This window comes from Stegastes partitus, unplaced genomic scaffold, assembly GCF_000690725.1.
Source record: "Stegastes partitus isolate 25-593 unplaced genomic scaffold, Stegastes_partitus-1.0.2 Scaffold392, whole genome shotgun sequence".
Lineage (NCBI taxonomy): Eukaryota > Metazoa > Chordata > Actinopteri > Pomacentridae > Stegastes > Stegastes partitus.
This window is the reverse complement of record NW_007578123.1, coordinates 451,795-476,146: the sequence shown is the minus strand read 5'-3', so window position 1 is coordinate 476,146 and position 24,352 is coordinate 451,795. Positions and strand designations below refer to the sequence as shown.

Here is a 24,352-nt window from a genome sequence, read left to right as displayed (position 1 = left end):
CCCCCCCACCAAAGATTTTTACCAGCTGCCTCTGTTTGGTGGGTATTGCTTCGCTGCTACTCTCTGTTTTTATTGCAGATAAGATTAATTTTTATGGACATTTTTGTTTGTAGCCTAATAGGTTTGAAACTGTAGTGCAAATTGAATGAGAAAGGTGGGATTTTGGTGCACAAGCTGTCTTTTGCTTTCTGTGTTCTGTTCTGTTCTATGTTTTCAGATCAATATTGGTGCTAAAATCTGGAAATGTGCCGTCACATCATAAACAGAAGGCAGTGCATGTCTGAAAGGAGCTTAAATCATCCAAATTGTCACCTTTGAGCCCGAGTCTCTGTCCAGCTCATCTTCCACGTTGCTGTGTGCTGAGGAATCATGGGTTTGGACGACAGGAAGCAGCTGTGGAGTCTGCTGGTCCTGCAGGAGAACAGACGTGATAAACTCAAAATTTGTGTGATCTCAGTGTTAACAGGCCAAACACTCAGCCATATCAAGCACTGGTTTACAGCCAGCATTAGCACTTTGTTGCTCTTTTCAGTTGTTCACCATCTGGGTGTGCACGGATAACGTTTGCTTTAGTGTCTGTTTGAACAAAGCATGTGTGAAGGCACTCAACCAGCAGCGTGACATACATTAAATCTTCCAAATCTCTGATTATATGCTCAAGTTTATTGCATGAACAATATGTAAAAGTACTTTGCGAGGATTACCGTGCCTTAAAGCCGCACGTAGTGTTCGTTCTCACAACTGACAAGTGCTCCTTTGCATTAGATTTAAACAGCTCTGCCCTTTATGTAGAAACATAAGCCCTTTGACCTTCTCTGTCTTTGCTACAGCAAAATAGCTTTTTTATTTCTCATCCACAGTGGTTCTCTGTGTAAACTGCCATTAAATGCTGACACATGCTGAGATAGTAGAGAAAAGCCCAGAGAACATTAACAGAGAAGCCCTTGTTTAGAAATAATACGTCACTCTTATAAAGCGGGAACATGGTGAGCTGAGGCAATCAGCATTTTAGCACAGCTTGTATTTTAGATCACAGGAGTGTGCTGATTTCAAATTCACCTCTGCAGCGCCGTCAGACTCTCCACATGACATCGGCTCATCTTGCTGTTCCTTCTGGTGAGGAGAAGACGTTGAGGCGTCCCACGGTACGGAGGCTGGCGGTCTGGCCGGGCTCGGATGTCTCTGTCGGTCTCCGTCTGTCCCGCATTGTTTGGTGTCTCGCTCATGCAACAAGTGCCGGTATTTCTTCTTTAGGATAAGATACTTCTCACCCTGTAAGAGACAGTCAAACAGCACAACATGCCTTTTAAAAGCAGGAACACACCTTCAGTATCACCCATAGTCGTGTCTGTATATGGCAGCAGTGTTTGGTCGCTTCAGAGTCTAACCAGACGGCGTCAGATACAGTTTCTCATATTTATTTAAATATTTCTCAAGCTTATTTTTGTGTTACTCAAGGTGTGAAGACATGGCATTTTGCTGTGTTGGGCAGACTTTATACAGGTGAAACAGTTTATCAGTGTGTGTGTGGGAATGAGCCAGTATAACACAAAGCAAACACTCTTCAGATATTCTCACAGCAAACTATTTAGCTTTATAGCCACGTCCCACAATATGTTGTCATTTGTTGTGTGAACTTGTAGATGTTTTGCTTTTAGACATTCCATTGAAGACTGTCAGCATACACAGCATGAACCTGTTGGATCTTGTATATTTTTAATTACTAGCAGTATTTCCTCAACTACAGTCTTTTAAATAGCCCTGCTGTAGTGTATTAATTGCTAGTCCTAACATATTTGAGTCTATTATCCAACTTAGTCCAGTGTGTTATTTTTTGTATTTATTTTGTCATATTTGTGATCATATTAAAGCTGTTTTGTCTCATTTGAAATTTAGGAATGTGTATCTGGAAAGTTCTACATATTTTCCTTTTATAAATGTACAATTTTAATGTTTATTTTATTTGAACTGATTCATTAGGCTCTTTTTGAGGGGTATTTTATGGCTTGTGTAATTATAGATCAACAAGTGGAATATTTTCTATCTAGTTTGCACTACTTTGTACAAAAATATGAGAACATCCTTTGAGCATCAAAGGTCAAGGTAGTTGCTTTGCACTTGGGCTGAAATGACCATCCAACTAAATTAATCTGAACGGCTTCCTCAATATGTAGATTTGCTGCTTTTCTCTGTTATATCTCACTGTACATTACATTTCTTTGAATTTTGAAGCACTGGCCAGAACAAGGCTTTTAAAGACACCACCCTGAGGTTCTACGAATATCTAAACAATATTTTTAACATTTTTTTAAATTTACAGAGACAGTTAGGAGATTTATTGACAGTATTCATCAGTTGTAGCCCTTCTTTGACAAAAAAAAAAAATCTGCTGACGTACGACAGGACTGGAACTGTAAATATCATAGAAACTGGATTTTTCAGCTCCAGTAATGAGACAACACTACTTAAAAAATAGCAGATTTTTAATGAACTGGATAGATGTTTTTAGCAAAAAATTACTTGACCTTAAAAGATTACAAAAATCATTTCAAAACTAAGTCGATAAGAAAAGCATCAAGTATGAAGCTAAAGCGTCAACACAATTCACTTTCTAACATAAAGACTGGAACCAGGTGAAAACAGCTACTAAATCTAATTTGTTTGAATACACAGAAACAGACAACTAAAAATGAGAAGTTGTTTTTAAGGCAGTCATGTGCTGTAACTGCACCTGGACAAAAAGTTAGTCAAGTGTGAAAACTCCCCATAAATCCAGAGCTTGGCTTTTCTATCTTCTGTTTGTGCACACATACAGTGGCATAGTATACTTTATACAGTATAGTTTGTTGCATTGTGTTACATAATGAGCTTTCTTTTATTTAGCATTAAACAAAGAGTTGAGCTAATTGTCTCCGAGCCTCTCTCTTTACCTTCACGCTTCACGGAGGCCCTTTCAGACATTCACTTCATTCTGACAGCATCTGCACGTGTCGCCTTCATGTCTGAATGAGCATCCTGGAGCAGTCTATCCAGGTCGGACGTAGCAACATTTATGTCTGAACTGCATTCACGTGTAGTTATGGGAAGTGTCAGTTCACTCAGTAATTAGGCTGCAACTGCAAATATCCTGCTGTGACACTGTAAAACTGAAAAATATCTGTCATTTAAATAAAAAATATATGAAGGGAAAGTATTTCAACTTTAGTAAACAGATCAGACTTTTACAGCAAAACAAAATGTTATGTAATGGAGCTTGTGACTCAATAACTCAGCCGCAGCTAATAAAGTTTGTCTCTGTGTGTGAAGAAGGTCAGAAGTTGAAAGTGAAGAAAGTGACCAATCCTGTCCATTGGCTGATTTTAGTTTAGTTTTTTTTGTTTGTTTGTTTGTTTGTTTTTTTAATTAGTTGCTCCTTGTGCCTTGATGTACTGTCTAATCTTGAGCATATGTCAAATACTGTCTGCCTATCGTCAGTGTGGTGGGTATGTGAATGATGACATGAATGAAATGGGTCCTGTCACTTGAACAAATTGATGAAGCAGCAACGTTACACATCACATGTCTAAATAAGCTACGGAGAGGTGAGGGTGGCAACAGCTCTTGGCAAGAAAGCAGAAAAGTGTGTTTCCTAAAGTATTCCTTTAAAAAAAAAAAGACACTTTGATTAAAACTAAGTCTGGTCTGTTTTATCTTGCTGGAACATTCAGTCATTATGTGCAAATACTTCATAAAAAATAGTTTCCAGAAACATGAAAACTGCAGCTGTTGTCTCTTGGGGGAAACCAGTAGGCACAAAAAAAAAACCCCACATATACCAACTCTGTGTTCAGTCACAACAGTTTAACTGAACTTATTATATTAACAACACTTTAGCTGGTGATGCCTCAGTGTAGAAATATGACTAGAAAATCCATGAGAGCACAGCTTTTCCCACAAAAGGTAGAAATATTTGAACCGTTTACTTACGTTCTCCGACTTAACCACAGCGATCCGGTCAATGATGAGCTTGAATTCCTCTCTGTATTTAGCTGCAGAGGAAAATATTTGAGGTGAAAAACTGGAACCTAAATATAGCTTCAATTTTTTTTTTTAAACAGTGAGTCATACAAGTGGTTCCAAAACTCAAAAAGTCAAATAAGGATAAAAGAAAATGGCACAAACTGAGCTTTGCTATGTGGGTGGCAAGAATAGGCACGAACAAAAGAAGAACACCTCAAGATGGCTTGTACAATAGATAGTAAATAATTGCAGTAAAAGCTGATTAATATTTCCAGATAGAGATGCAGCGAAAATGTGTCTGTTTGAACGAAGCTCTAAAAAGTAATACAAGGAACATATTCCCTCCATGTAATTAAATACATTGTTGCAAAATAAAAAGTTTAATTTGCTAATTCAGACAAACCTTTCAAGTTGCAAACATTATTTTGATAGGTTGAGTTGACATAATATTGTTAGTACTTGCACCAGCTTAATATTGAGTGGAATTTTATATTTAAATTTCTGCATTAGTTTATTTAACACTTAAGTCGAGGGTTATTCCATCTCAGATCATAAATGGCCTTCTGCTCAACCATCTCTGCTTAAAACTTTTTAATCTTAAACTTTTAATATATAAAATGGGATCTGAGAAATTTTATTGATTGTTTTGTTTGTGTTTTGTGTTTTGGTGACAGTATCTTAGGAACTATAAAGACAAAAGCCAGACATTTTCACTGGTACAGTTTTTAAACTACTACTCAAAGATGGAACTGTTCATGACGGCCTCGGTTTTTAAAAATATATTTAAGTTGATTCTAAATCAATGTTTCATTTATCTTTAATATTTCAATGTACGAAAAAAAAACATGCTAAAAGGGTGTTAACTAGGCTTTTTATTTATTTATTTATGTATTTATGTATTTATTTATGTATGTATGTATGTATGTTTTCAGAAAGTATTTATTATATCAATGCAAAGTTTCACAAGTAGCTTTATAAATATCCATATTTTATGGCACAAAAATGTCCAGTAATGAGAGTTAATCAAGCAGAAACGTTCTAAAAATATGATTACTTGTGATGGAATGACTTAATGAAATTGGCTTGATGGCTTAAATTCTTCTACACATACTAAACTTGCCTGGTCCCTGTTAGGAGGTTAACACTGCTCATTAAAAACAGCTTTGATTGTAGAGGAAAAATGAATCTCCCTAACTCAAAGTAGTGCGTTGGTTGAACATAATTTCATTAGAAGTTTTTATCTCTCAAAAAGACTGATGCAAACTGCTGCATTATTTCTTTTTGGTGAGTCCAGACAATTTTTAAGCATGCAGATATGATGTTTGGATTGTGAGCTACAGTCTGTTGGATGAGCTGCAGGTTTCTGTTACTTCATCTAAAGTCAGAAGTACGAGGAGGGAGGTCCCCACCAGTGTATGTCAGGTTGACCCTGCAGCTCACACTGCAAGAGAAAAACTTCAACAATCTTTCATCTAAAGAGGAAATATGTTCCCCTCCAATCTGAGCAAAGATCCAAATAGATCTTGGTGCGTCCCTTAAGGCAACAACCTGAGTGACTCTTTGCTACAGATGACGAAACCCATCAGACTTCAGCCCTTTGTTTACACCAGTGAGCAGATATCAAGGACGCCTACGCAAGCACATTTTCCAGGCGTAGGTATTCCATTCATGCCTAGGTGTGCATTGGCATGCAGCTCGGGACAATTGAAGCATTTCCTCTTCCTGATGTGGACGGAAAGAACATTGAGACAGTTCCAACAACAGGAAATCCAAAGGAAGCAACCACTTACATCTGCCCCAACAACAGAATTCCTCAGTTTGCTCCGTAGAGTAGCATAGCATATGTGTTAGTTATTTATTAGCCAGAGGTCTGCACAAACAAGCAACTCGCACAATCACACACATGTACATGCAGCCGTCCCCCACCTCCTCCCCACCCTGAGCACCACTACACCTCCCACCATGCCCCAGTTTTGGCGATCTGATGAAAAAGCGCCCCCATTAGAGTTCCACATCCAGTCATGCATGTGGACTTAATTATGATTAAAACACTATCATCACAATTACGACATGAAAAGCCGCGACCACATGCTACGACAGACTTTAAATGTGTGGGAAGCACTTTTCTAATTGGACGGCCATGTCAGATGGCAGAGTATCAGGGCAGCTCTCTAAACCTCTGTCAACAACTGCAGTGCTGACATGGCATCTGGACGGAACATGCTGGCAACTGCAACGCAAGGTCACTTTGGATAATCATTGGAGGAGGTTAAAATATGTTTGTATTACAGACAGAGCCAAAGGTAAAGAAGGCACTGCTGAGCGGGAACATCAGTACGAGCTCAAAACTGCAACTCAGCGACAAACATTTCATTATTATTCCCTTATGGATGCTTTATCTTTTAAGGGTTATACCAGGATGTGTCTCTCTGCTTCCAGGTTATAAGGTATACCTACCAACAACAACTGCCAATTATTAAATAAATGAAAACTGCATGACACTACTTTTGAAAGAAGAATATTTTTAACCTCCTGTTGCGAATAAAAATGTAATTTCTGAGCCATAAAATACATTGCTACATTGCTAAGGTAAAAAAAACAAAACTCTTAATGTGGTCTGATGTGATCAGCAGCGTTAAGTGGTTAATGTTAGCAAACAGCTAATGTGTCACTTCAACGCTCTAGTTCACTGTCTGTGTAAGCAGCAGTGCAATGCGTTCTAGTAGTTTCATGTGTTTCGAAAGATGGGAGGCCGTGTTTCCTGCTCCTCATTTGCATAAAGTTGAAGTTGAGGCTACTTCTTTGCAAATCAGGGGCTGTCACTTGAAGCCTCTGGAATCTTTGGGGAACGTTTTTGAGACAGATTCAGCAACTGTGTGGCTTATTTCTCACCCCAAATGATTTCCAAAACACATTTCGTAATATAATTGAACACTTGCAAATGATCAACCTTGTTGGTTTCGTTTGAAATCCAGGAGCAGACAGCCTACATGTGAAGCTCTCATGCCACCAGGTGCAGACAGTGTTTGTTGCAGGATGATGTAGCCTGTACTGGTTTCATCTCAGAGAGCTCCTGTCAATCATCCAACATGACACTATCTAGTCTTACGTCCATCAGGTGTCTAATGGTGGGAAGCGGCGCAACACCTCGCCTTCAAAAACACTCCTGTGGACCCTTGTGTACCATTACTGAGCCTGCTTTAAGACAGTTCTCTAGTTGAGTTGCATTTCACTGGTTTATGAAGTAGCTTATTTGACTATCCCTTAAATATTTATTCCAACACTCCCTGCACACTCACATCCCTGTTCTACCTGTATACAATCTACAGAAACAGCTGCGTCTGATAAATGTATAAATCTAACCGGCTGGTTTATGTTCGGGATCTCTGTGCAGCTTTGTTGTCCACGTTTTGTATATCGATGTGCATTTCTCCCTGAACACTGTTGTATGTACGAGACGCTTGACCCAGAGTCAAATTCCTTGTGCCAAGTAAACATACTTGCTGGATAAAGATTTCATTCCACAAAAGTTCAAATTCTAAAAGTAAAACAAACGGTAAACACACGCTACCAGGAGACGCATTTATTGTTTCAGTTGCATGTAATAAGAGAACCTGATACTGTCTCACCGCATTCATTATGATGTTTGTGCTGAAAGGGTTTTGGAGATGAGAGGCTTTATTTTCATTTTGGTGGCTGTCGCTATGGATATGATAGTTTCCTTAAACTGCTATAAAACGATATCTGGTCCTCCAACCAGGAAACAACTAGTGTGTCTCCTGCTGAGATACTTCTATAATGTAATTCTCTCTGTAATGTCAATTATACAACACTACATATGTTGCTACAGCTGTAAATAACATTTCTATGTGTTCTACACACATATGTTTGACTGGCAGCCATGTTTTCATATTGTATTTTATGGGTTTTTGAAATATAATGAAGTAGAAAAAGTAAATGCAAACCGCAAAATCAGAAAATCTTTTGATGTTTTTTGTAAAAGAGTTAATGCACTTCTTGGGAGATGAAAAGACCCTTTCCTAACTAAGTTTTGATGTCACAAATATTTAATTCACGAGACTGATCAGCTGTTTCCACTTCTTCCATTGTCTTCATCTCTGGACCGCATGAAACATGGCTGATACCAGCTGACATAAAAGAATAATTGCAATTTTCAAATTTGAAAATAATTCCTCATGCCATCTCTCCAATTTTCTCTCTTACATGGCAAAAGTTTTTTTTTTTTTTTAAGAGGTTGGCAAACAGCTGGTTCAGTTTCCAGCTTCCTCTACATGGTTTATAGCAGCCAGAGCATCACCTTCTAATGACACTGTGCAACCTAATTTAATTGCATAGCATGTATTAGAAAATATATATATATAATTTTAGTTTTTCCCCACCATTTCTTGACAATTATATTGCAACACAGCTACTGTAGGATAATCAAAACAAATGCTACATATATTTTTTAAAAAGTCACTTCATTGATTTTTTGTTTTACAGTTTGTCACCAAAACTTTCTTTTCATTGCACATGTGTATTAGTTTAAAATACTAGTTATTAGATTCCTTTATTACTCATTATTGGTATGAGCCCTGAAACAACCATATTGCTCAACACTTTGTCAGACAAATGTGAAAAATGTCTACCACACTGGACTCCAGTATGTCTCCTTTAATGTCTTGATTTGTCCAAAAACAGTAAGATGTTTAATTTTCAAGATGAAGGAAAACAGCAAAATCTCTCATGAGAGAGTTTTTTGGCCTTTATACTGTGAAACGCCAGACCAGACTCTTCAGTGTATGGAGCAAAGCAAACAGTGCATATTATGTCTCATAAGTTGTATTTTTTCTATTTCTAACCAGACAATTGTGTTATTTCTTCTCCCTAAACAGCCATAAACTATCCTTAAAGTTAGATTTCTGGCAGGCCTGTTGAAACAGACTGTACAGTTTTATCTTGGCGGACCCAGGAGAGGGTTACACAACCAAAAAACATTTGTCAGTAAAAGTCAAATATGAGAAGAGTTGTGGTGTGCTGCTAGTGATTCAGGACAGGATTGCATAAGTGTGTGTAGAGTTGGTGGGTGGAGAGGAACAGCACAGAAAGTGGTTCTGGGCTCAGTTGGACTGATCTCTCTCAGTATGAGGGGGCCACAGGGCCTTCATGTGACTCTGCATGGTGACATATTTTGGTGATGGGTTGGTTCAGCTCCCGTGTTTCGTTACCAACTGGCCTGAGGGAGGAAATGACACAGTTCCTGCTCCAAGTCTTTGGAGGGGCTTTTTTTTTTTTTTTTTTAATGCAAACCAGATGCGTGCAGTGCAACAGAGACAATGAAAGCGCGTAAAAGCCGAGTGTTAAAGCAGACTCGGAGGGATGTGTGTTAGTGTAAAGATGAGGACTGTCATAGAGACACGAGGTCGCCTCATATTTTGCCATCTCACACCACAGCGCGCTCATGATGCCGCATCACGTTACATTTGCGCGTCTTCGGCCTAAAACGTTTCCACCGCGTTAAATCCGCGATGCAACCAGTTCGCCACTTACCGCGTAGCTGCAGGTCACTGTGGCCAATAAAAGGCTTAAATGTCCTCAGTATGTCTGCGTTTCTCACTCTGCCTGAATTGCCTCCGGCCGAGTAGAAATAATCCAGCAGCGACTCTTCAGTCACATCACTCATCTCTCCGCGCGGTGTTTGGAGCGTCTTTACCGGCCGCCGTTGGTTCGTCTTTGTCTTCTTCGGATGTTTGTGTTTTTTAATTCTTTGAGTGTTTTCCACTCTGCCATGGAGCTCTCCTCTTGGCTAATTTGTTATAGTACATGTCTAAACTTCACTCCACCCAGACGAGCTGACCGCTGCTGCGCCTCCTCCTGTTAACCCTTTAGAGACTCCAGTCTTCACTCTGGAGCCTCCAGCATCAGGACTCACATCCCGGACTGGAGTAACAGCTCTGGGAAGTGCTCCACTACATGCAAGTAAAGATCCTGTTAAAAAAAAAAAAAAAGGGAAAAAAAAGTATATAAGTATAATTAGGCAAATGTACTTCACTAATTAAAAGTAAACATACTCAACTATCAAGCATGGCGGTGGTAGTATTATGCTCTGGGGCTGTCTCTCTGCACTTCCTGCAAGGGAACTGGTTCTTTACACAGAGTACATGAAATAATCAAGAAGGAGGATTACCTCAGCATTCTACAGGATAACCTAAAATCATCAGCCAGAAGACTGGATCACTTGGGTGTTTCAACAAGACAATGGCCCCAAACACACATTAAAAGTGGTAAAGAAATGGTTAAATCAGTCTACAGTTAAGGTTTTAGACTGGACTCACCAAAATAGTGACTTAAACTTCATCAAGAACATGTCAGAAAAGAGTAGAGAAAGCCAGTAAATTTAGTTTAGCTGTACCAATTCTGTCAAGAGGAGTGGTCAAAGATGTGACCAGAAATTTGTTAGACACTTGCGGGTGGCTACCAACAGCAGCCAGTTCAGGTGAAAATGGCCAAAGGACATTTAGCCAAATAGCACTGCTGTGTGTATATTTGTGACCAAGCAGATTTTGTCATATTTCCAGAAGACCTATAATAAATCTATAAAAAAATCCAAAATGCATGACTTTTTCTTTTTTTGTGTGTGATGTATATATACCCGGGTGGAGAGTTACAGGTAGATGTCTGGAGCTTGTCCCTGCTGACAGGCAACAAGTACAAATTCATTTTATGTGGTACTCCCACTAAATTACTCATAGGCTCAGCGACCAAATTGATTTCTCCACCTCTTTGGATTAGTACGACCCGATAAGCATCAAAATTAAGCCTTGTCTTTGAACACAGAGTAGTGTTTTTTTTCGGGGGGGAATGTCCTCGTATGGGTTGCATCTTGTAAATACCTTGTTTTTGCTAACATTTGTCAAATTTATATGTCATGTTAAACTACAAGTGTTATTGGGCATAACTCAACAAGTTTGAACCATAAATTTTAACAAAGTATTGTACCTTTTTCATCTTGAACTCAAAGTGGAGATTGCCATCAGCTTGTTTTTACACTGATTAGTGTATTGTGCTTTCACTAACATTAGATGGTGCAAAAACTGAAGGAAAAATAAAGTAAAACCAACATGAAGGGTCTTAGTAAGGTGAAAGGCCACCATGTGTCACCAAAACACCTTTAGTACACATATGTGTCGATTCTTCAAGTGTCTGGAACTTTACTGGAGGGGTGGAAAAAATATTCCCCCACTTGTGTTTTTGTTGATGTTTGCTGGGATGAGATCTGGTGACTGTGAAGGCTGTAAAATATGATTCACATGATTTTAATCCTCATTAAACTATGACCCCTTCATGCCCTCTGGATTCTAATATCCTGGACAAGACCACTCCCATCAGGACAGAAATGTGTCATCACAGGATAAACACTATCACTTAGAGCAACTTTGTATAGATTTGCAGTGACCTTTCCCTCTGAGGTCAGTGTTATACTTTACGTCTCTGCCAGTATGCAAGGATTTATTAGGGCCAATTCATGGTTTCTGCATCCTCATGTGCAGACCAGGCAGACTTTTAAGCAAACGGTCCACACACACACAGTTCTATTATTGCAGACATTTGCATTTCTCATGTCAAACACATAAAAACACATGGGGCTCCCATGCAGGTTTCTGAAAGAATGCACTTTTTGCAGGATTGGGCTGTAGCATCATGTCACTTTGATTATTCCTGCAGTGCACAGGATTTCTGGAGAATTTTGAACTTTAATGCAAAGCACATGGCTATAAATCAAAGAACCTCCAAAGTCCTGCAGAGACTATTTCAATTACAGCTCATTTAATGATCAGTTATAAAGGTATGGGTGTTGGAGAATCTCCTCATAGTGTCTCTCCTTATAAGCATTTGTCTTAAGCCCCATTTGCAGAGTAGACAGACTGCATGGTCAAAAATGTTGATGTTTACAGAGGGATTCACGCAGACACGCAAACATGGAAGACATGAATTGCATCTTAAGGCCCGCTTGACATAAATTGCATCTTGTCTCCAATTCTGTGACAGTATCAGTGGAGCATTCTGTGGATGTCTGCGTGCAGCACCGAATTTGTGTCTACATGGACACTTCAACTATGCTAAATGGGCATTAGTGCAAAAACTCTGCAGAAGTGTGCAAGAAGTGTGGAAGACGTAGATACAATTTACCAGGTACCTAAGGAATGGAGTCCTTCAAGTGCACACGGATTGGAGAACTAGTGCAATAGCAACAACTAGGCATTCAGGGAGGATGCATATTTGTAATGGAGTGTAATAAATGTTCAAGGGGAACGTGGATCCAAAACATGCCAACAAAAGGGCACCACAGCATAACAGAGTCAGTGCATCCTCTCACTGTAGGGATCAAGGATTCAGGGTTTTCCTTAAATTTTTTACCCATCTAACCATCTACTGTTCTGAAAAAGTAAAAGTATAGAAAAGTTTTGATGAATAACAAGTACAATTTTGAGGTTATTGTACTTAACTGAATAATAAATTTTTTTAAATGGCTTTGAAAATGAACTACTATCTTAATTGGTTTGTTGAATATACTAATTACAGTTTGAAGGCATTTGTACTTAACAGTAAGTCAGTTTGAAGAATTAAACATTTTTTATTTATTTATTTAATATAATTGGGTAAATACATGATCAACATCTTGAGCTTTGTTGTTTTTTTTAATGCAGTTTTAGAAGCCAGTTATTTGAACTTACACAGAGCTCTACAAACTACAGTCTCCACAGTGAAGGTGAATAAACTCAAAGTGCTTTAAAAAATAAAACTAGTCATTTGCTAAGGTGCACACCGTGTGATGTATTGCATTTGGGTCACAAACTGTAAACCAGTGACTGCCCCCCCTCCTGTGTACACCCCTGATAAAGATGGAGGACCAGTCAGCTCAGGTATTAAACACAGAACACATTGTCAGATTAATTGTGTGATTGCGCTGTAAATATTAAATGTGCTGGATTTACATGTTAATCCCTCTGTCCTCCTCTAGTATTGCTTCTCTTCGAACGAGTTTCCATTTAATTTAGAAATGACTGATTTGTATTTCATGTTCTAGGCTGCCGCCTTAAGAAGACAATATTGTAATTACAGTAAGCTTCTTATACGCTGATACAATTATTGAGGTGAGGAGTTTATGTTGTCGCGTGAAAGTGGGACCTTATGCTCTTTCAATTTAGAAAACAACACAACTTTTACGAGGATAAAGAAATTTGATCCTCTAGCATATGCCACGTCTTTGTGGAATGAATTTATGCCACCGGGGAGCAGCTGGCAATGCATTTATCACCTTGCTGCTGTTGGGGATTGTGTGGACAACAAAAAAAAGAGTAATTTCTGAGGGCGTCCAAACAGACCAGCATTGAAGAAGGACTCAGATCCTTTACTTAGGTATATATATAGCTATATGTATATATAAATAAATTACCAAACTCTGAATTTGTAGAGTCATTAAAAGCACTTAGTCACAAAAAACAATCATGCAGTTTGCTTCTCTCAAAGGTTCATTCTAAGTCTTCTGGAAATAGAACAACATCTACTGCATACAATATTTACATACAGCAACTTGAATTATCAGTTTTGGTAATGTAGAAAGTTGTCTTATTGAAATTGTCTTAGTTATATGACCTCTGACCTTCTCATGAGTAACTACTATTGACTAGAGCTGCTGACTCCTCTGACCTAATTTAATTAGGGCCCATTTAAAACACTCAGTAGACTCAGCCACAAACACTACCAGGGGAAAGTCTAAGGAGCTCAGCACAGATCTGAAAAAGCAAATTTGGAAAGTCACTTGGAAATATTTCAAAGCAGGTACAGATCTCAACATCATCTGTGCAAACAGTTGTTTGTAAGTATAAAGCGCATGGTGCAGTTGTGTCACTCCCACAATCAGGAAGAAAACACAAAGTATCATCTGCTGCTGAGTCAGCTAAGAATAACCAAAAAGCAGGTCTGCAGTGAATTGTAACACAGCTGTCAGTGTCCACGGTCAAGAGTGTTTTATATGATTATGGGGTGGGAAGCTGCCGATCAAGAAGAAAGCCATTCCTCTAGAGGTGACACCTGAAGGCTCGATTGAAGTTTGATCACATGGACAAAGAAAAGGCCTTCAGGAGGAAAGTTCTGTGGTCGGAAGAAGCTTATTTGGGTTATTTGGCCACAGTGACCAGCAATGTGTTTCAAGGGTAGAAGGTAAAGTCTTTAACCCCAAGAACACCATACCTAATGTCAAGGATGGTGGTGGCAGTATTATGCTCTGGGGTTGTTGGCTGTTTCTGTGTCAGAAAGCCGACATGTTTAGTTGATCAAAAATACAACCAGAAGCCTGTGAACGGCTACCAAAAACAGCTAGCTGATTTCAAAATAGCCAAGGGACGTTAGACTAAATATTAGCATTGCTGTACATATTCTTTTATACCCACAGATGTTGTCATGTGTTCAAAAGACCTGTAATAAACGTATGAAAGAACTAAAATGCGTGATCGTTTTTATGACAAAATACATAGATTTGTAGAATTTCTTCATAGAAATCTATCTCATCTCACCTCTTGGAAACTTCATATAACATGATGTACACAGGGTGCAAGGTGGATTGGTGGTTAGCACTGTTGCCTCGCAGCAAGAAGGTTGCCGGTTCGCGTCCCTGTTAGGATGCCTGGCATCTTTCTGCATGGAGTTTACATGTTCTCGCCGTGCAGTGTGGGTTCTCTCCAGGTTCTCCGGCTTCCTCCCACATGGTCCAAAAACATGTTGAGGTTAATTGGTGATTCTAAATTGTCCGTAGGTGTGAATGTGAGTGTGCTTGGTGACCTGTCTGGTGAGCTGTCCAGGGTGTCCCCTGCCTTCACCCTAAGTCAACTGGATAGGCTCCAGCCTTCCCGCGACCCTATCTGCTGTCCTGTTGTATTTGTAAAATTAGTTGACTAGCCTACAGCTCCTCACAGTGCACCCCGTCCTCTCCCTCATTACTTCTTTGCAACGAATCCCATATGGGCGCCTTTATAGCTATTTGTCTGCCTAATGCGTTTTTCAGGGGTCCATGAGAGCAGAAAAGGGCCAGATGTTTCTGTGCCCCATGTGAAGGTCACAGCCACCAGTCTAATGGCACTGCGTGGTTGTGATCGAGGGCAGATGTTCCCAGGGTTATCCATTCCATATGGCCGCCACTCGTCCCTGGGCCTTTTCACAGCACAGCGCTTGTAAACACGCTTCAGTTTGCTGTTCTCTTTTTTTCTGCCCCTGTAAAACATGTCCTAAATCCAATCACCTAGTCCCCTTTAAAGGGGATGATGTTGATGAATGGGAATGTGTAGTGGTAGTAGTGACCTATAAGCCCCTACTGAGATTACAGGCAGGCAACCAGCCAGCCAGCCAGGCCTGTCCGGGGCACCGGGAAACAGCGAGAGCTTAAAGAGGGATTGTTTAGATAGACAATGGTGTCTACCTGGTTTTAATCCCCGCTCAGAAAGAGTACAGGGGATTGGCAGAGTTTAATAAATGAAAGTGCTCCTATAATCAGGATTTGCCAAAGTGCCCCTTTGTGTTAATCAGACATTTTTTACAGCATGGTTTTTGACATCTGCCACAGCAAGTGGTGTTAACCCTGCACTGCCCCAGCTGCATGTGGCGTACATTCATGTAGAGAAGTGTTCATTTTATATATGTACTGATTTTTGTCACTTTCTACTCTGAAAAGAACCACAATTTGGTTCTTTACTCAGGTTTCTTTTGTAGTTTCATTTTAGCACCTTTACGTGATGGTGGCGGTTAAATGCTCTGTGCTTGTGGGTGCAAAGTAGCAATCTTTTTTTTCTTTTTTTTTTTTTTAATCTATAGGAGGCAGCCGGCCTGCAGCCATCATGGGGTGATGGTTAACTGTAGCACAACCTCATTAGTAGAGGCTAATAGAACAAGGATGTGTAATTACTCCGCTGCTAAAATAGAAAGCTGCATTTTAATAATTAAAGTCCAGCATATCAGCGGTAAGGCATAATAAAATTGTTTTAAAATCAAGGATTACAACAGTAAATCCGACGGGCCAGATGTGAGAACGGGAGGGGCCGCTGCGTTCTGGGGCCAGATTAAACAGAAAATCCCACGGGACCACACTGTCTTTTCCCTGCAGCTTAGGGGCTTGTGTGGACTCAACATGCTGTAATCCACCGATTAGCTGATATAATCACCTGTAAATACACCTTGGCTATGACGTTAGTCCGGGCCATCAGGTCCCGCTCTGATGTCCCACATGTGTGTCGGACACTTTGCTGCTCAGATTTGACTGAGCTGAACTTTCTGGAAGCCAGAGGCAGACGGTCGGCCCAGACAGACAGCTGGACTCGATATGTGATCCGAGTTCCCAGAATCTAAATGAACAGATGAACGCGTTTTGACTCTAAATAACCCAAAATCATTTAAACGCAAGTGCTTTGAAGCAGCACTTTGGCAACCTTTTACTTCTAATAGGATTTCTAAAACACTGCATTGCAGCTTTAAGCAGAAATAGGTATTTGAAGTATTGAACTTTTTTTATTTATTTATTTTTTTTAACTGTAATTGGTTGGCAGCTCCACTTCCTATTAACATTCATATTTTACATTAAAGACAAACTAACACTGACATGAGCTTTAAAAAGTACTATGCATCTTTTAGCTTCACTGTACAAGTCTATATAAATTGTACTAACATAAACTATCTCCACCTTTATCAGCTACATTCAACATCAACATTAAAATAATAATTTAAAAAACAATATCTGAAAGCAGGATGCTCTTGAAGGATTCACTCTGCACAACAAATGCTTGATACTTTAGCACATTTTGCCTCTAAGGCTTCTTATTTTAAAAGCAGAACTACAACAATATAAAGTATATTCCTGTTGCAGGTGAAAGTCCTGCACACAAAACTGTACTGAAATCAAGGTTTGGAATATTTCCTAAACCATAACACCTAATAATTGTTTTGTGCAAAGTTGTGGAAAACAAGATGTATGTTTCACCACTAAAATGTATATATACTCTGTTGAACAAGTATTACTCAAGTAAACGTAGCAAAACTGCTCACATTCTTTACAAGTACTCCTGAATTCATAAGAAGTATCTGAAAACCTCATATTGCACATTTACTGAGGTATTGTGCAATTTTTAAATATTAGTACTTTGAATATTTCTTATATTCACCACATACTGTACTTTTACTTAACATTAACTCAACTACTATAATTACAATTAAAGTTGTTTAATATTTATTACAGAATGAATCTTTAGAGATTATTTTTGCAGCTTTACTATAGAACAGTATATAAAATAGCATTATTGTGAACTTATCTCCATCTTTACCAGCTTCAACATTAAAATAGCAATGCGCTAATATAACATATAACAGCCTGATGCTCTTGAAATATTTCACTACTTTTACTTTGGTAATATTATTAATGAAGGCCTTTGACTGAGACCAATATTTTACATCATTATATTTCTACTTTTACTGTAACAAATGTCATGTTTAAGAGTTACATATGCAAAAACATTTATTTTATTTTATTTTATTTTATTTTTTTTACAAGTAATCCTACATTCATATCAGTGTAAAGTATTATCTGCTGTCGGTGTTATATCTCATCTTTCTGGATTATTATGACTGACGATTTTAATGTTATAGCTGCTCAAGGTTTAGGTTTGTTCATTTTTGCATTTATTTTACAGCTGTAGTTACTTTGAAAGTTGGGATTTTACTGTAAGATGAGGTATTTAAAGTTCTCATTATAAAATATTCAGAAAACAAGGATCTACACAAAGCAGCAAATCCTCACATGTGGGAGCTGGGAAAAGGTTTTGAATACTTTTGTGCAATTAGTTGTCTGAATGTTTAAGCTCAACATGCATTTCTAAACTATACCTACGAATAAACCGCCTAGCAGTGAAAAATACAGTTAAAGTCTGTTCCTCCTCAACCATCCTAAACATTAAAGTCACTTATATATATATATATATATAGAGAGAGAGAGAGAGTTTTGCTTGAAATCCTTTAGTATAATTATGAATGCAGAATTGTGTACATGTAATGGTGTATTTTTGTATTGCGTTGTTGCTACTTTTACTTAGACATCTCACTGCTTCTTCCACAGAGGCTCTGACGCAGAGCAACAGGTTCAGTTTAACAATGTGACATAAAAAACAATGAATTACTCCTACACATGATCACGACCTCTCTGGTGTAATTCCTCTGGTTGGCCCCAAACGTTCTTTCGCCACCTGCTGTCTGTCTGCGTTAAAAACACGAGAGTAGTGCGACCGGTTCATGTTGTTTAATGCGATGCCATTTAGCTTCAGCATCTCACCTCAAATCACTCCATTACATTGGATTAAACCACTAAAAGAGGGATTGTAAAGTGTTTTAGCTTTTTTTTTTTGATTATTTTATTTCGTAAGACACTTTAGTCATTCCTGAAAGAGGAAACACATGATTTTGGTTCATAGCACATTAATGCCTGGCAAGAAAAAAAAATATTAAGACTACATCGACAAAGAAAGAAAAAAAAAATTTACAAATCATGGAAGCGAACAATATAAACAATATCTTATATATAAAACATAGCAGGCATAATAAATATTACACATAAACAAAAAAAAAACTAAAAGTAAACAAAGTTAACCTATTTGGTTTGGGCAATGTTTGGAGTAAGGTTAATAATCACTGATGTGAAAAGCCAAACGTCAGTGTATGAATGTTAAGTTTTTTGTTTGTTTTAAATCTCCTGGTGAAAGCTGTTCAGCCAAAGCTCTGCAGATTCACTCATGACAAAATATTCACCCCAAACCTTTTTCTTCAACCTGTTAATGGCAGAGAAACGCAGACAAGTGTAGACTTTTTTTTTTCATTCCTGTGACCCAGTTCTGCTTTGTGCACTTGCACATATAGTATTAATACATTTATGCTTCACGCCAAAATATATATAGTGCAGGAAATTCCACAAAACAGCTTTAGTCATCCATATTCAGTCTTTTTTTATTCTTTTATCTGAAACATGTCACTAGTTCGACATACCAATCAAAAACTTACAGAAGGAATGCTACCTTCAAATGGAGTCATGTATGCTGGCATTTTTTTTTAGAAATGGCACAGAAGTTCATATTTCAGTGGATTGTCAGGTAATATATTGTAATTCAATCTATTATACTGTCTCAGGAGAATGTTCGTATATCCAGCAGCCTCCTCGTTTCATTGTGCGTTTGCATTTCCCACTAATTAGCTCATTAAATTTGTATTCACAGTGGCTTCTAGAAGCCGACAGTAACACCCATACTGCTGTTTCTTAGCAGCGGTGTTATCACAACTTCTGCCACCATTTGAGCACCAAGTGTTTCATGTGCACAACTTTCCCAAATAGTAATCAAAAGCTTGCAAGTTCCATTTGAAGGCAGCAGAAGTCCATCTCTGTGGTGACGCAGCTGTTTTGTCTTTGGGCTACACAGGTCTTCCGTCTTTGGGTGCATTAGCACGTTCATGGGAGATGGGGATTGGTTTTTTGGTTCAGTCAGGAATCAAAGAGCACATATCATTCAAACACACATTCATACATCTGTACACAAGCAAACACAAACAACAAATTCATTGTGTGACTGTAAATGTAAAGTTCACCCTTTTAGTGATTCTTCTACTTAACAACGATAACTGTGCAATTTTCATTTTTTTTCTTTTGTTGAAGCAAACCAGGAGTAGTACAAGTATCAGGAGGTCGTCCCAGGTGCTGTTCTGTCTTTATCTTATGTTTTTAGCCATGTGTAGAGAGCATTTTCAAGATTTGGTGTCCCTCTCTTCAAGTCAGGAGAGAAAGGAGGTGCAGGATTCAGCTGCACCTCCTCTAGAGTGCAGGGTCGAGGTCTGGAGGCCTCTGCCCGGATGTCTGCTCTCTCTGCAGGGGCAGGAGGTCCATCCCGTTAACACTCCCCAAGTCCACCTTAAGGTCCCAGCCCCCAAAATGCTACTTCTGTTGCAAAGTGCAAGCAGTTAGTGTCTCTCTGCCTCTCCCTTCCGTTTTGAGAAATTCGGAAACCAATGCAACAGCAAAAAAAGAAAACACAAAAAGGGATTGTTATTGTCAAAATGTAAAAAAAAAAAAAAAAAAANGTACAGTCACTGTCCAAAAAACCAACAGGAAGGGAGAGAGCAGTAAGAGAGAGAGTGCATTCATGTCTCAAATAATTCAGTCCATCCTCATAAAAAACAAAAAAACAAAAAAAAAAAACAAGTGTGTTGTTCCTTGTAATGTCTGCATGCCTCTGGACAGACGATGAGGTTACACCTCCCTGAAAAACAAAAGAAAAATACAATATTAATGCTTACATTCCTTTAAGTAGCGATGCTAAATCTACAACCACATTTAATAACATTTTCTTCATGTCAACTGGTTAGCTTAACGTGGCACGAAGACTGAAAACAAAGTGGCACAACTAACCTGGTGCTGTGCAAGGTTGTCACCTATTAATAAACACATTCAGTCTAGTTTCTTCAAAGTTCCACTTTTATGGAGGATCTTTTGTGGCCTTTTTCTGTCCATTAGCTATGTTCCCCGGTTAAGAGCCTTTATGCTAAGTTAACCAACTGTAGCTTCATATTTTGCATACAGATATGAGAAAGGTACCAGTCTTCTCATCTGGCAAGAAAATATTCCTTTAACTGTATTTAGGGATGTCACAATCTAAAATCAGCAGCTTCATCAACCAATAATTGAGCACAGTGGACATTCGTTCTGTGCTGATGTTAGTGTTTTAGTCAGTGGATGCATGCTTTGGGTCGACACAGAACTGACCGGGATACCTATGTAACAATAAGGAAGATTGGATAGATTGTTTTCTATAAAGATTGCAGAGATATTCAGTTGCCAAGCACATATGTTGGATTCATTTCTGTTAACTTTAATGTACTTTAAGTGTGTGTTGTCTAGGTAAATGGTATCGAATTGGGACTTTGTGTTAGGGTGCAAAAAACTGCAGATTGGTGTTATAGAAATAACAACTTACGATGCCGTCAGTGTGGAGTTGAGGACCAGAGTGGTGCGTATCCTGTACAGCTGAGCTAGTGTCAGCTTCTTGTGCTGCTGGGCTGGAGATTTCCTCTTTGCAGGTGACGTTTCCTCCGAATCACTTGTTGCCCTTGACTTGCATTTCTTATCTAGGCTGGCAGATGGAGCTGTTTCCCCATCTGAGCTGTTGTTTGGGGACTCATTACCCTCACATGGTCCAGCAGGGGCGACACTGAGTTTGTCAGAGGGCAAGGTCATGCTCAAGCAGTCGTCAGATTGGTTGAGTTCACTGGAAATCACCTCCCTGACCTTTTGTCCCAGCTCTGACAGGCTCCTACTGTGTGCCAGCAACGTGTCCACACACTGTGATTGGTCCTGAGCCTCAGAGCTTAGCGAGTGTGTGTGGGAGATGGGAGTTTTACCGTGGAATCGCTGCAGGAGATTGTCCTCAGAGCGGGACAACTTTAGAGAGGACAACCTCTGGAGGCAGTGGAGGCGCGACTGAACGTGAGGCCGCCGCCGAGGTTTACAGGAGGACTGGACTACTGACAGCTGGGAACCCAGAGAGGCATCCTCCTCTTCTTCTTCCTCCTCCTCCTCGTCCTCCTCCTTTATTTCTGCCTCACCCTGACCCTCCCTGTCTCCCTCTTCCTCCTCTGTCTCCTCTCCTTCACTTTGGCCAGGCTGCGGCTGCAGTTCTCTCAGGAGGGATTCAGGTGACAGGGTACCGTAGGCGCTGTCCATGGAGAGGGAGCGACACTGGGGGTCCAGCTCCTCACCGTCAGGCCCCGCCTCCTGATTGTGCTCAGAATAAATACTGGAGTGGATTATGTGGGGGCTCGTGTTCTGCTGGACCTCAGGCCTTTCAGAAAAGGGACCCACATTAGAGTCTGAGTCTTTATTAGTGGATTCCTCAAGGATCACATTGGAGGCAGGAGACTCTTGATGTTCGCCGGGCTCATCAACGTCCATCACTGACAGGGTCTCAGTGGAACCATCTGATTGACTAAAGAGAGAAATTCCTTGTTAGGCTTCAGCAATAACGACAAAAATAACTCAGAAGTTTAAATGGAGCTACAGCCAGGCACCTTTTAAAGGAATAGTTCAACAGTTTGAGCTGTAGTTCTGTTTAATGCTGTCGTACCTTGAGTTCAGCTGATCCTTGTGCCGCAGGCATGGCGAACTTGTCGTGGAATTGCTGCTTTCGTCTTCCTCCTCCTCTTCATTACCCTCCGTACATCTCTTCAGACTGTTCTGCTGCCGGAGGATCTCCTCAGTACGAAGCCTCTGCAGCTGGTTCTGTAAGTATTCAGCCACGTTAAGCACATAAACAACAGAATATTTACCACAAACAAAACTATCACAGCAACTTAAGAGAGACAAAAAAAAATCTTGTTGGATGCTGTCAGATCTAATGAAGTGGCTCTCCTACCTGGACGTTGCAGACAGCATCTATCCAGCTCCGCCCCTGGGTGGCGCTGTTGGCTTGGAAAGTGTAGGCTGCCACTGCACTCTTGAACTCATTGAGGTAGATGAGGATGAATGAGCCTACAGGGGCAACAAAGTGCAACATGTCAGTGTTATGAGGATAAAAAGTCAACTGTACAGCAGATAATCTCTCTTGTTCTGAAACTGCTCATTTATAATCACTGAAACACATCAGCTTTCCTCTGTTAAAGATAAGTAAAATGGACAAACTAGGTCATTGAAACACAAAGCATATCACTACTTTTATAATTTTAGAAACTAAATATCAAAACATCCAAACACTCACCGGGGTCTTTGAGCTCTTTACAGACAACATTGTGAATGAGGAGGGGTTGGCGGATAATTTTCACTTTCTCCACTCTTTTTACTGGCTTGGTAATTAGCAGCAGGTCAGTGAACAGGAAACAGTAGACCTCCATCTGTTGGAGAGATAAAGTCATTTTAGACATGACAATAACACTTCAAATTAAGGATGTTTCATTCAAGGTTTTTTGCCCCCGAACCGATCCGAGTCATTAAATATTTGGTATCTGCCAATACCTGATACCATTTATCTTGATAATAATTAGCAATTAGCTGTAGCACTTACATACCACTTATTGTCTAATGTTGTAGCAACCAGAAAGGGTTCAGTTTTGTGTTGGCAAGCAGAGAGCATGGTGAGGGTTTGGCTAATAAATGGGCACAAAGTCTTCTGTGACAGTTAATGACCTACAACTAGTGCGCATGTGTTATATCAATCCAAGATAAAGTAGGACAACTTTCCAGTGTTCTCATGATTTATACAACAGCTGCCTATATGGCCTGTGTTATTTTTAGGCAGCTTAAATCAGCACAGGTCCAATGTCTAGTTTTATCTATCTGTATTAATGTTAAATTATTGACTGATGAAGCTGCATCTATGACAACGGACGTCAACAAAGGATTGCGCTTAGGCTCGCTTCAGTGTTACGACTGGAATCAGGATATCGTGACTCAGAACGTTTCACATGTCAACCGTTTTATGTGAAATGGGAGGCGACCGCAAAACAAACATGAGAAATAAAGTTATGTAAAAAGATAAGAGCTCATCGTGTGTTTCCAAGCAATCATGTAAGCTGCTCTTACCCTGCTATCTTTGCCCTCTTTCATCCTCAGCGCTCCCTCTAGATGTAGCTGTCGAGTCTCCTCCGGTGATACCCCTCTCATTGGAGCCATAAGGTCGAAACGGTTGTACTCCTTAAGGATCTGAGTAGGAAAAGACCAAAGCATGAAGCCCACTTTTCCAATAAGTCTCATATCTGAGAGCATGGAGCCACATAAATTGATTCCTACCTTCTCCACTTCTTCGCTGCTGCCTTCTACAGCCTCGTACGAGTCTATACGGGCAGAGATGGTTGCCAACTTCTGCTGTTCCTGCCGCTGTCGCATCTGAGAGTCCACGCTGTTGATGAAGTCCTCTACTGTCACCACCTTACAGAAGAAAAACAAAGAAATAAACTCCTGTTCTGATCTGTGGCAGAGCAAGACAAAGCCATGGCAAACTATGTGTCGGCTAGAAAAGCAGCACATTTTATACGTTCTCCACATCCTTACCATGCTGCTGACGGCGTCACGGGCTGACGGCTCGTCTGTCCTCTTGAGAATACTCTTCAGTAGGAGGGGATATTTGGTCAGTCGCTGGTGAGGTTTTGCCACCATGTCGGCCAGCTTCAGACGGTTACACTGTTTATGGGTCTCTCCCCACTGAGTCAAGGCAGACAAAAACAGGAAGTCAAGCAGCAGAAATATGAAGAAACCAAAGGATGAGCGTGCCAGGACAGTGTGTACTGT

The 24,352-nt window shown here is 39.8% G+C and overlaps 2 protein-coding genes across 4 annotated transcripts in view; both read right to left on the bottom strand.

Moving 5' to 3' along the window:
• Positions 1–35: 35 nt before the first annotated feature.
• Positions 36–9,964, bottom strand: LOC103359743 (ankyrin repeat domain-containing protein SOWAHB-like). Its single transcript, XM_008285252.1, has 4 exons — positions 9,550–9,964; positions 3,967–4,028; positions 1,060–1,272; positions 36–411 (listed from the first exon to the last, which is right to left on the bottom strand). The coding sequence occupies exons 1-4, from the start codon at positions 9,680–9,682 to the stop codon at positions 292–294; spliced, it is 528 nt and encodes a 175-aa protein (XP_008283474.1). The 5' UTR covers positions 9,683–9,964; the 3' UTR covers positions 36–291.
• Positions 9,965–18,319: 8,355 nt separating this feature from the next.
• The window catches only part of plekhg5b (pleckstrin homology domain containing, family G (with RhoGef domain) member 5b), an 86,968-nt gene continuing 80,935 nt past the window's right edge, over positions 18,320–24,352 (bottom strand). For all 3 annotated transcript variants that reach the window (XM_008285249.1, XM_008285250.1, XM_008285251.1), the window contains 8 exons: positions 24,116–24,265; positions 23,855–23,992; positions 23,648–23,767; positions 22,827–22,959; positions 22,485–22,600; positions 22,197–22,351; positions 21,051–22,058; positions 18,320–20,336 (listed from right to left, as the gene is read on the bottom strand). In XM_008285249.1, the coding sequence (XP_008283471.1) occupies positions 20,327–20,336; positions 21,051–22,058; positions 22,197–22,351; positions 22,485–22,600; positions 22,827–22,959; positions 23,648–23,767; positions 23,855–23,992; positions 24,116–24,265 (1,830 nt within the window). In that variant the 3' untranslated portion in view covers positions 18,320–20,326. The remainder of the gene's footprint in view (positions 20,337–21,050; positions 22,059–22,196; positions 22,352–22,484; positions 22,601–22,826; positions 22,960–23,647; positions 23,768–23,854; positions 23,993–24,115; positions 24,266–24,352) is intronic.

Excerpts from the sequence above, each read along its gene's own strand:
- LOC103359743 (XM_008285252.1), bottom strand. The coding sequence starts at position 9,682 with ATGAGTGATGTGACTGAAGAGTCGCTGCTGGATTATTTCTACTCGGCC. Across the intron at positions 1,273-3,966 it reads CTGTGGTTAAGTCGGAGAAC|GGTGAGAAGTATCTTATCCT; the intron begins GTAAGTAAACGG and ends TGTCTCTTACAG. Across the intron at positions 412-1,059 it reads AGTCTGACGGCGCTGCAGAG|GACCAGCAGACTCCACAGCT; the intron begins GTGAATTTGAAA and ends GTTCTCCTGCAG.